This window comes from Rhododendron vialii, chromosome 1a (genome assembly GCF_030253575.1).
Source record: "Rhododendron vialii isolate Sample 1 chromosome 1a, ASM3025357v1".
Classification (NCBI taxonomy): domain Eukaryota; kingdom Viridiplantae; phylum Streptophyta; class Magnoliopsida; order Ericales; family Ericaceae; genus Rhododendron; species Rhododendron vialii.
In genome coordinates, this window is record NC_080557.1 from 37,862,012 (window position 1) to 37,874,009 (window position 11,998).

Genomic DNA, 11,998 nt, shown 5'->3' on the forward strand with positions numbered 1-11,998 from the left:
CTATTAACGTAAATCTATAAACCAAATCATTTAGCACTGTTTCAATTTTTTTTAAACTGAGACCTAACCACATCATTAAAAAATCAAACCAAACTATTCAGTTTGGATTGGTTTAGACTGGATTCACGGTTTCATGGTTATTTTGCTCACCTCTTGTTTGGAGCTATGGGTTTAGTAACTTTAGTTGGAGTTGGGTATAGTCTTTGGACTGAGCCCCCTCTTGTTGATTTCTTGATCCTTATTTAGGGATGAAGTTTCCTCTTGATGTGTTGTTTCTTAGATCTATAATATCATTTGTTATCGTTTTGGCAAAAAAAAAGTAAACGAGTCGAGCCGAACTCAAGTTTGAGTTTTCGGTTCGTTTAGTAAATGGGAGCTCGGCTCGTTAAGTGAGGCTCAACTCGATTAAAGAGGCTCATTTCTGTTAGTAAATGACTAAACTTGACTTGTTAAGAGCTCGACTTGTTAAAGATTGAGTTGAGCTCAAATTCAGTAAACGAGCCGAGCTTGACAAAGTTCTCAGGGGCCAAAGCGAGACAATAAGGATAAACCGAGAGGTCAAATTGTAATTAACCCTTCCATTTTTTGTTTTTTCACGACAAAGCTGAAAAAAGCCTCGAAGTCTCAAAAACCCAGTCCAAGTGCAGTGTAGTCGTAGAGGTCCACATCTCCTCTCCAATTTCTAGGGTTTCCCCCTAATCCCCTCCCCCTCCCACCCACCACTCACCACCATCACCACCACCACCGCCGCCGCCGCCACCCATGGCCGAAGTCATCAACATGCCCGTCGAATCCCTCGACCGCAGCCGAGATCGCAAAGACACCACCACCACCACCACCACCAACCCCGAATCATCTCCCCAACCTCCGCCCCCTCCCCCGCCCCCGCGCCGCCGCGACCGGGACTCCAGGGAGAGAAGGGACGACAGGGACCTCGACCGCCCCCCGAACCGCCGCGGCGGGGATTACTACGATCGCAACCGCTCCCCCCCACCCCCTCCCCCGAGGGACCGGGATTACAAGCGCCGCGCTAGCCCTAGCCCCCCTCCTCCCCCGTACCGTGACCGTCGGGCCCACTCGCCACCCCGCAGGTCGCCTCCGTTGCCGCCGTTCAAGCGGTCACGGAGGGACGACGGCGGTTACGATGGGCGGCGGGGGAGCCCAAGAGGCGGGTACGGGCACGGTAATAGAAGGTTAGTTATTAGTGATTGATTACACTAGGACGCTTTTTTATCTGTGTGTGTATATATGTTTGTGTGTTTTTGTGTAATTTAGGTCAATGTATGTGGTTACTTTGATTTTGGCGTGTTTGTTTCGTTCGTGAATTTGCCTTTTGATGGTGTTGTGTTAATTATTGAGACTGGAGGCTTGGGCTGTCCCAGTGTTGTTTTAAAAATTGAGGCTTAGTTTGGATAGACATGGAATTCAAATCAAGGGATTTAGAGTGTTCATTTTGACCAAGTTTCAAGACAATCGCCCCTACCCAATTTTCTAGACGATCTCCCTACCCAAGTTTCAAGATTTCTTTAGAATTACATTTCTCAATAACGTGAAATATATATTTCCGGTCAATGTGGATAATTACTTTGACTTTGGCGTGTGAGTTTGTGGTCAATGTGGATAATTACTTTGACTTTGGCGTGTTAGTTTGTTGAGTTCATGAATTCACCATCTTCTAGTGTTGTCGTAACTCTTTAAGACTCGAGGCCTGGGCTATACTAGTGTTGTCTTGAGACTTGAGGCTTAGTTTGGATAGGCATGGATTTAGAATGAAGAGATTTAGAGCATTCAATTTGACCAATAATAGAAGGTTAGTGAGAAATTACTCATGGTAATAGAAGGTTATCTGGATGTATATTTGGTTGTGTGTTGTGTATAATATCGGTTGATGCAGATGGTTGCTTTCATGTTGGGGTGTTAGTTTTGTTTTGTTCCTGAATTTTCATTCTGATAGTGTTGTGTTTAGACCTGAGGCTTGGTTTTGATAGAAGTGGATTTCAGTAGAAGGGATTTGAGTTTTCAGTTTTACCAATAGCAGGAGAGGTTTAGCTACAGGCAAGGATGGACTGAGGGGCAAATTATCCCAGATGATCGCTGTACCCAAGTTTCAAGATTTCTTTAGAATTGTATTTCTAGAAAACATGAAATTGTATAAGTTCGGCTACGCAATGCTTTTTTTAATTATTAAATAAAAAGAAGAATACTCGCCCATTCAGTATTGTCCCCCCCAAAAAATATCAATAAGCATCCACTTTCTATTGTATGCTTTTATAGCAAATTTAGATTCTGTATTTTCTTTGGAAATGATTATGGATGCACCATGCTGTATGCATGTACATTTTTTCGCTACTACGTTTTTGTAATTGTATACATTGATTAGAATTATTTAAGATAATGCCTTTGGTACTGTTTTTACTGTGTATTGGCAGAAATTAATCACTTTTTCATATGACAAAAGAAAATTCACTATTCGCCCACCCAAAGCTGAAATATTGCGTCCGTCCCTGGCTGTTGGTGGCTTGTAAAACTAGAGTGGAAGCCAGAATAGTGGTAAAAGAGATTTATTTTATTGGCATGGTTGTGTAACTGGAATCTTTAACATGTAGGATTTCATATCACTCTCGTTTATTAAGCACATCATATGTATCATGATTATCTCCCAAACTCAATGGCGCAATCCATTTTTAAGCTGTCAAACCTAAATTTGAGCTATTCTTGGCGAATAATTTTACTAGAAATCCCCTTCAATTAAAATCCACCTCTATCCAAATTAAGATACCAAGAGAGAGCAGAGATGGAATAGGCCTCCCAAAAAAGATGTTATCAAACACATGATTGTGACTCCGTTACAGCGATGAACATGGAAGTTAAAGGACTGAGGTAGTCTATCATACGTTTACTTAGGGGTCTGGCTCTGGGTATTAGTGGACAATTGTTTGGGTCTGCTTAAGGATACATTTAAAATGCAAGATTTGAAACAAATAAGATTTCTTGGTGGGTTTTGTGATATTGAAATATAAAATAAGTTCTTCCAAATTATATCTAGAAAGGGGAGTTGGGAAGGGGTAGATTGGGTGCATGCCTTGCCTCTGGCATAGTTCTCCCAGGTTTGGTGATACCAGGGAAAGACTTAAGGCATTCTATTCATAGCCTTATTTATTAGTATCAGGAAGTAGTAGTTGCTATATGGGTTTTGTGCTGTTATATTAGTGTTTAGGGCAGTTTCATGATTGTCATTTTGAATTTGTCTGATATTATTAAGAACTAGAGGCTGAGGCACACAAGATGCGTGTGCAAGTTAGATTTGTCAAAATTTGCACAACAGCTTCCCGTTTGATATTTGATCGAATTTTCACAAACTTTGACAAAATCTGATTTGCCTCTAGTTAACCTATCGTTAAGGATAAACAACAATTAAATAAGCATCACACCAATGAATTGCTTATATATTATAATATCAATCTTGCACGTAATTTTTCTTATTTTGTATTTATCCCTTTTAGATAACAAACTGAAAGTGCTTTAACTTGCATAAAGTTAATTAACATGATAAGCATGTGCATGCAAGTCGAAAAATAATCTGGAAAAAATCATACTATATACTTCAACCTCCCTCATCGATTCTTGGTCTCTTCTTTTCTAACAATTTGTACCAAACAAAATCGCAATATATGTAACATTTAAAGCAATTCCATGGCTTAAAATCAGATAAGTACACAAGTTTCTAAAAACAATTCCATGGCTTTGTTTCGCTAAACAAATTGATGACCTCATTAGCAAAATGCTTCTGATTTCGGACTGAGCAATTAGAGTCGATGATGTGAAGATAAATTGAACTTATTACTCTCACAAATAAAACAAAATGAATTGGTAAAAGGATTAAACAAATGAAGTCTACTTGTAAAAGTAGAGAATACAAAACCAATTTGTCTTGCTTGTTCTCATCTCTGTATCAATGGCCAACACCAACGCTGGATGCAACAGGAAAGCGTCCATTTGTGCAGAGTGTATAGAGGAAGATGGGTACAAGTGCTCTTCGGTGGTGAAACTATGATAGAAGAGGTAGTTTTTGTGATAGGGGTAGGAGTTGTAGTGGGAGGGAAACTGATGTGGGGGTGGGTAGTTATTGGGTTTGGTGGTTATTGGTGTTGGTTTTGTCTATTATGCCCCTACAATTAAGTCCTCAATGAATTCAATTGTGCTTGGATCTTTTTTTCCTTAGGTGTACAGTTTTGGAAATGAAAAAGCATGACAGGGCTTCAAAAAAGGGAGACACCAAAGTGGTGCTCTCCCTTTATATATTAGAATAGATGTAGAATGGATGGTGAAACTCGTACACTGATTTGGTTTTACATTTTTGCTGTATAAGTTGGTGAGGCCAGCTTATGCTATATGTATTGTGCATCATTGTGTGGAACGGTAATCCCTGCTGTCCTTTTCTTGTGTTTGTTTAATGGTCATATACATCAGTTATGTTCTTGTCTCGGTGTGAACAATTTTGAAACAAGTTGTTCCTGCATGTCTGGGGTCCTTTGTGGTAGCTGTGGTGGTTTTGATTATTTCGCGAGGTCTTCTTTCTCTGCCTTCTTTCCTTGGGGTGCTTCTTCTGGAGTTGGGGGGTTGGTGGGGGTTCTATTAGTTTTATTATTCACGCACTCACTCACTCAACTGGGTCCTCCAATTGTATGTAACTTGGCTGCTTGTTTTGCTTGGGCAAAATTATTCCAGAGTGTTTTTTTTTTTTTTGGTAATGACATGGAAATTCTAATGTTCTAAAAGTCGTTAGACGCCAGTTGGGCAGTCGGCCACCTTCGAGCGATTAATCGGTGCATATTGATTAGTAATCGGCGATTAATCGTTAGTCGGACCTAATCGGATAGGCCCCGCTAGCGATTAATTGCCGATTAATCGCTTGTTTTAGAACACTGGGAAATTCACCCCTGTTACCAAAAAGTATTATTTGTTGAACATTGAAAGCTTATCATCATCCTCAACTGCACCACCTTCTTCTAATAATGTTTCTTTGGACCAATAGTAAGGGTTTTATGTTTGTTAGTCAATCTTTATTGCGTTCTCATATTACATGTGATGTTCTCTCTCTCTCTCTCTCTCTCTCTCTCTCTCTCTCTCTCTCTCGTGTTTTCTACGTGATCATATGCCACCATCATGATTCAATATTCGTTGTGATATAGGTTTGGATATGACTTCCCATATGATCGTGAAGGGGGCAGGCCTGGTTATGGTGATGAAAGGCCTCATGGTCGGTACATGGGCCGTCCATCTGGTGGCTATCCAAGTGGTTCATCTGGTAGTTCCTCTACTTTCACTCTAAACACAATTCATCACGCATTCAGCTTTCAAATTGAGTGTAGGCCAGCTATTTCACTTTTATGCCATGAATTATTCAATATAACCCTGGAAGGAACACTTACATTTGAGCCTTAGATGTTAAAGTTTGCACAGTCTATTTATCAACTGGAATTAAATAAAATGCAGTATATATTTAATGGAAAACAAAAAATTAACTAGCGGGCTTGTGCTCCTGACCTCCCAACCTAGCCTCACGCTTCATAGTGCCTCTGGATCAAACAGGTAGTTGCCTCTTTTATTGATTTGGTCCCGTATTGTTGATCATTCCCCTCCGCAAGTTTAAGTCTGGTGACTTGCGTAACCCATGCCTATACATCTGTTTAGTTTATCATTAATAAATATAGAGCATAACGGGCCTTCTTTTTTTTAGACTGGGATTCAGGCCGTGATGCTTACAACGATGCTTCCAATGCGGGGAATACGAGGTAAGCATGTGTTTAGTATGTGACAGTGGTTAGCTTTCTCCTATTCCAAGTTTCAGTTGGTCCATGCCATGTTGTCATCGTTGCAAAGACCAATATGTTTGCGTCTGTAGTTATGTTTCAGTTAATCAGAAATAGCAGATTTATAGAACCGCAGTTGCTAATCTTCTGGCCTCTATCTACTGAATATCTACAACAGTTGTCGCCTTGTAGTACTTTTTACCTTATTCATATTTTTTTTGGCTTGGGAATCCAACCAGGGGGCTGTAAACTTTGGGTTGGCGCAATGCGCAAACAGTGCATTTATTATTCTCGATGTCCATAATGCCGTCATACTTGATTGCCGGTTTGAATCTGCTTTAACATCTTTATTCATGAAAGTATGGTTTTCTCTCTCCCCACGATGATTTAGGTGAACTATTGTTTGGTGTCCTAATTTGAGAATCCTGAAAGAAGGGAAGAATAAAGAATGATGAAACTGGGGTGGTGGATCAAGGACTTGACAGATGTTTCTTCACTTATCTTTCATTATGATTAGGTGACAAGAATTATTAACTTGTGGGTGTAAAGATTGCCGGATAGTTAAAAGGAAGCTTTTGGAAGCTTGGTAAATTGGAGATTTTATACTCTGATGGGTTGTTTGCTAGGCAGGGATGTTAACTGATGAATGACTTTTTTCCCCCAAAGAACATCGTTGATATTACTAGAGCTATGGTGGTTTTTTTGGGTGGGTGTTGTGTGTTATTTGGTTGGAGTGAAATTCAGTACTTGATAGCAAAGCCAAAGAATCAAAGACTTTATTGACTTAGCTTCTTTAAGGGGTTCAGCTTATGAACATTCAGAGGAGTCACTGAAGTTTTTATTTTTGATGATTGCAAAGCTGTGCGTGGGTTGTAATCTATATGTCTTTGTTTGTTCTGTTTGGGGACTGTTTGCCCTCTTTCTCTCGAGTATGCTTGTTTATCTAATGATAACATTTCTTTGTTGCTCATCAGGATATAAAATATGTTTCTTTAATTTCTGCGGTTTTGCCCCTTTTGTGTCTCTGTGGAGTCACAGATCCTATTCATCTTTGACTGTGTGTTTCTGCTAGCTTTATTTTCCCTAGGAGTTCTAATTTTATAGTCCTAAGGAATTCATCTAAGAGGATTGCACGATGTACCCCCATCATGGCTGTGTAGTCAGTCAGTTGGTCCTGTGATTTATTTGGTGTTGGTCAGTTATATTTTCTCATTTAATGGAGTTCGCAATTAATAATTCATAAACTGCACAACAGAAAAAGGAAAAGGAAAAAAAGATGACGTTTCCTGCTCTTGTGGTTCAAGCAGTTCATTCATGTTCAAGTTAATTGGTTGTGGGTTTTGCTTCCTCTGTTCCCCCTTCCCCTTGTGTGTTTTATCCTTGTGTTTTTTCTCATCTTATTCTATTATAGAATAAAGCAATTTTCTTTGAATTACCATTTGTTTCAAGAGTATAGCAGATCATATACTTCTTCATATATGATTGTTCTTGATTTTTATTATTTTTGGGTTTAGTGCTGTACTATTGAAGCTTTATTAAGACATCTAGTAACCCCAAAGTTTAAATTTCCAGAGAAGGCTTGATGTCTTACAAGCAGTTTATTCAGGAGCTTGAAGATGACATTTTGCCAGCAGAAGCCGAGCGCAGGTATAGAGAGGGATGTTTAATAGCTTTAGCTGTTTGAAAAGGAGGCCAACTCAGTGTCTTTCATCAACCATGATTACTTTCATTTTGTACTTCGTTTCCACTTAGTTTTGTACTTTGGATGTTGCTGTGACTGTAGCCTTTTGATTGACAGGTACCAAGAATACAAGTCGGAGTTCATAACAACTCAAAAACGAGCTTTTTTTGATGCTCACAAGGCCGAAGAATGGTATATTTCTTTCATTCTTCTATTGTTTCATTTATTTTCATTTGTTATGTCAGAATCTAACCAGACTTGCTTTTCTGTGTAGGTTGAAAGATAAATATCATCCCACTAATTTAGTCACTGTGATAGAAAGGTGCGCAACCCACATTGATGGAAGGACGGAAGTTGTTAACTTCATAGTTTAGGCTTAAAGGAATTTGTCAACATTGTTTCTTGGTCTGCTTGCCAACTGCCATTTGCTGCTCTGTGGTGTTTGTTGTGTACAGTTTATTTTGGTTGGTTGATTTGTATTCATTGTTTTGGTATTGTTTTTCTCTATAGGAGGAATGAGCTTGCTCGAAAGATGGCAAAAGATTTTTTACTTGATTTGCAGAGTGGAACATTGGATTTGTAAGACCTTCCGAATGCACTTTTACTTTTGCACATGGATACGATGCCACTAGCATTTTTCTCTTTATGAAACGATTCAATATGGATGATTTTTCTCTTAAATGGAGCAGGGGTCCTGGTGTCAATACTTTATCTTTAAACAAATCGGGCCAAGCAAGTGATCCGAACTCTGATGATGAAACAGATCTTAACGGCAAAAGAAGACGGCATGGAAGGGCCACAGCTAAAGAAATTGATGTTCTTTCAGATGCTCCCAAGGCTCACCCAGTCAGCTCTGAACCCAGACGGATCCATCTCGATGTTGAACAAGCACAGGCACTTGTACGAAAACTTGACTTTGAAAAAGGAATTGAGGACAATATATTGTCTAAGGTTGATAATGATAGAGTGACCAGGGACAAGTCTCATAGTAGTTCGACTGGCCCCGTTGTCATTGTGCGTGGTTTAACTTCTGTGAAAGGCCTTGAAGGTATTGAGCTGCTGGATACCCTCATTACTTATCTTTGGCGCATTCATGGAGTGGACTACTACGGATTGGTTGAAACAAGTGATCCTAAGGGTCTCCGGCATGTGAGAATAGATGGCAAAAGTTCCGATGGACCAAGTAGTGGGGCTGAATGGGAAAAGAAATTAGACTCTCGTTGGCAGGAGAGGTTGAAGGGTCAGGACCCCTTGGAACTAATGACTGCAAAGGAAAAGATAGATGCGGCTGCTGTTGAAGGTTTAGACCCTTACGTCCGGAAAATTAGAGACGAGAAATATGGTTGGAAGTATGGTTGTGGAGCCAAGGGCTGCACAAAGCTCTTTCATGCTGCTGAGTTTGTTCATAAGCATTTAAAGCTGAAACACCCGGAGCTTGTGATGGAACTCACTTCTAAAGTGCGTGAAGATCTGTATTTCCAAAACTACATGAAGTATGTATTGCTTTCACATAAGGTTTTTTTCCCCCCATTTTTTGTGTACAGCTAGAAAACATTGATGATTGACTACCTTTGTATCATCTCAGTGATGCAGATGCACCCGGCGGGACTCCTGTTATGCAGCCTTCTATACCGGTATGATGGACTAAATTATGTATTAGCGTGTTACTATTCACTTGTAGGAATGTTATTCTTATTCACTTATAGGAATGTTATTGAACCATGACCATGGGGATTGGCAGTGGAGGCGAGTGTTTTAGTGTTAAATACGGAATGAGAATTGGGCGAAGATTGAAATAAACTAGGTGTTTGAGATATCCAGACGTTGAATGTTGTTATGTTACCTGAAGTTGGCTGAAGGCTGGTAGAAGTCTCTGCGTCCACATTGAATTGTAGAATTCAGACTGACTTATTTAACTTGTCACCCAATATCTGGTGTCAAAGCACTTTACTTGTATATTGGCCAAAAAAGAAGAAAAGAAAAATATTTTTGTATTTGATCAATGTGGTATGTTCATGACTGATTTGAGTTTATGGTACCTAGTATGTGCACGAGGACTAAATCTTTTCGGATTGCCTCTTGAGTTCCTGTTACGTACAGGTTTCTTGTACTTAGTTTGGATAACATGCTCATCAAGAAGTTTGTTATTTCTTATTTCTATTATGTCGTAACTGTTGTTACCATCTCTGCAGAAGGAGAAGCCACTGAGGCGGAGGCCAGGTCTAGATAATCGATTGAAAGATGATCGTGGAAGCCGTAGAGACCGTGACAATCGAGATAATGGAAACGAAAGATATGATAGATCTGAAAAGCCACAGTCGATGGATTTCCAGTCGAATAATGACGGTCCAGGTGGAGGAAATCCGGATGACCTTATGTTTGATTCTTTTGGTGGACAGGGAATACATGTTGCTCCTCCTTTCTCTTCAGATATACCCCCTCCTGTACTTATGCCAGTTCCTGGCGCTGGGTGAGTTCATTTGTTCTAAAGTTTAGTTGTTGCTGTTATGGCCGTTAGAATACTTTATGCTTTTATGATTATAATGTGTGCTTGGGTACAATTTCCAGTCCACTGGGGCCATTTGTCCCAGCTCCCCCTGAAGTTGCGATGCAGATGCTGCGGGAGCAAGGGGGTCCATCCCCCTTTGAAGGTGGTGGTAGAAACGGGAGGTCTGGGCCTCAATTGAGTGGACCAGCCCCAATTATTGCTTTACCTCAGGCATTTCGACAGGACCCTCGACGTTTAAGAAGGCAAGTTGTAGAACCAATGTCGCCCTTCTATTGAGTCTTACTGGTTATTCTCAAGGATCTGATTCATTTCTCTTGCTCCTTTTTGGTCTTCCTATTTTGTTTGTGCATGTAGTTCTTCTGCATATTTTATTGCTATTATCACAATTGTTCTAAGGAGCAAAAGACAATGTTGACTCTCTCTGTGGTCAGTTATATAAATATGCATGGAGAGAGGTGGGGAATGGACACCGTCTATTATATGTTGGAAATGCAACATTATCGGTAGAGGAACTAAGTATCAGTATAAAAACCTGCATCTTCTTATGCCCTTGTTTAACTAGGCAGGGAGATGCACCTAAATCTATGTCGTCTATTTTGATGTGAATACTGTCTCAATGGGCAAATCCAATAAGTGGTTCTTGTGCTACTAATGAAACGGTATAGTTTATGTAAATCAATGTTACATGTACGAGTACCGAATGTGGGTGGGTGGGGTGTTCAGGAATATTACCGCCTTAACACTAAATCCTAGCTAATAATGATATGCACATAGAAGTTGGGTATGAGCACGTGTATACATCCTGAACGTTGAAATATTTTGTACTACACTATTTTTATGCGAGATCTTAGTTGGAAATGTTTATGATATATTTCCATCTACCCTCGATGTGAGCGGTTAGAAATTGATCGAATTTTCTGTTGATGTTAATCCATCAGTTGTAATCATGTGATATCTTTTCCATTATCTCCCTGAGTTGTTGTCCATGCAAGTAGCAAGAGAATTTAACCGTACTTTTTTATTTTTATTGTTGTATTTCCATCACCTGTCTTGTTTTTTTTATGGTCGTGACGCTAGTAATGGCTTGTGCTAACATGCATGTGTGTGGTGCAGCTATCAAGACCTTGATGCACCAGAGGATGAAGTCACAGTGATCGATTACAGGAGTTTGTAGGTTCGTATAATTGTCTCAACTGCTTTTTACCTCGAGTGGGCAACTGGGTTGGGCAAAGGATGACTGCTTTAGGTTTGCCAAGTACTACTGTGGGAGTTTGAGAGCTTGATAATTTCTCATCCAAGAGGCTGTTGGTGTGCTGCTCAGAATCGTTTTCCATTTCTGCTGTGGGTAATATATTTTAGAATCGTACTTAGCTAGGCGATACAGGTGTGGAAGCGATGTTGACTCGTATTTTTTCCCACTTGCCTGAAAAGAGAGATCATATTTCGGTTGAGTTGGGAATCTGAACAATGGTCGTACGGTACCGTTCTGTAAAAGTGAATCATGGATATTAGTTTCAGATATCCCTGTATTTTGTTCCATTCACGTGTCCAATAATTTAGAAGGTGGAAGTTGTGAGCATACTATTTATAATTTGAAGGGTGAAAATGCCATGTAAAACCTCTGGCAAACTATGCTTTTGAATTTGGAAATTGAAATTTAATCATCTAATGGATTGCGGGGTTGAAAATTTGGTCGTATTGGATGCTTTGTCCTCGTTTGATGGAATTTTGGACATCAAGAGGAAGGTAGATTAAAGTTACTGTAAATGCACGAGTGTTTCTTGTGGGCCTGGATATAGTATCGGATTGTATTACATAATCAAGAGAGTCGTATATTTGGTGCCCGGCTGAAATTGTCTGTGCAGATTAAATGTGGTGGAATAGTAGTGAGCAGCCTGATGGATTGTGTGGCTCACCACCACTTCTCTACTTCCATGGTACACAAAGAACTGGTATATCCCGGACTCTAATATCAGAATTTTGTGAAGTATTGGT

General features: G+C 39.9%; 1 protein-coding gene across 1 annotated transcript; it reads left to right on the plus strand.

Moving 5' to 3' along the window:
• The first annotated feature begins 633 nt into the window (after window positions 1-633).
• On the plus strand, window positions 634-11,691 carry LOC131302848 (serrate RNA effector molecule). Its single transcript, XM_058329665.1, has 12 exons — window positions 634-1,193; window positions 5,193-5,308; window positions 5,741-5,795; window positions 7,386-7,460; window positions 7,612-7,686; window positions 7,769-7,816; window positions 8,005-8,073; window positions 8,184-8,987; window positions 9,080-9,128; window positions 9,687-9,964; window positions 10,063-10,245; window positions 11,117-11,691. Exons 1-12 carry the CDS (start codon window positions 763-765, stop codon window positions 11,175-11,177), a joined length of 2,244 nt encoding a protein of 747 aa, XP_058185648.1. The 5' UTR covers window positions 634-762; the 3' UTR covers window positions 11,178-11,691.
• Window positions 11,692-11,998: the final 307 nt, after the last annotated feature.

What these genes read in the sequence shown, in the direction of transcription:
- LOC131302848 (XM_058329665.1), top strand. Translation starts at nt 763, where the DNA reads ATGGCCGAAGTCATCAACATGCCCGTCGAATCCCTCGACCGCAGCCGA. An exon ending in TACGGGCACGGTAATAGAAG is followed by an intron (nt 1,194 to 5,192) that starts GTTAGTTATTAG and finishes GTTGTGATATAG; the next exon opens with GTTTGGATATGACTTCCCAT. An exon ending in CTATCCAAGTGGTTCATCTG is followed by an intron (nt 5,309 to 5,740) that starts GTAGTTCCTCTA and finishes TCTTTTTTTTAG; the next exon opens with ACTGGGATTCAGGCCGTGAT.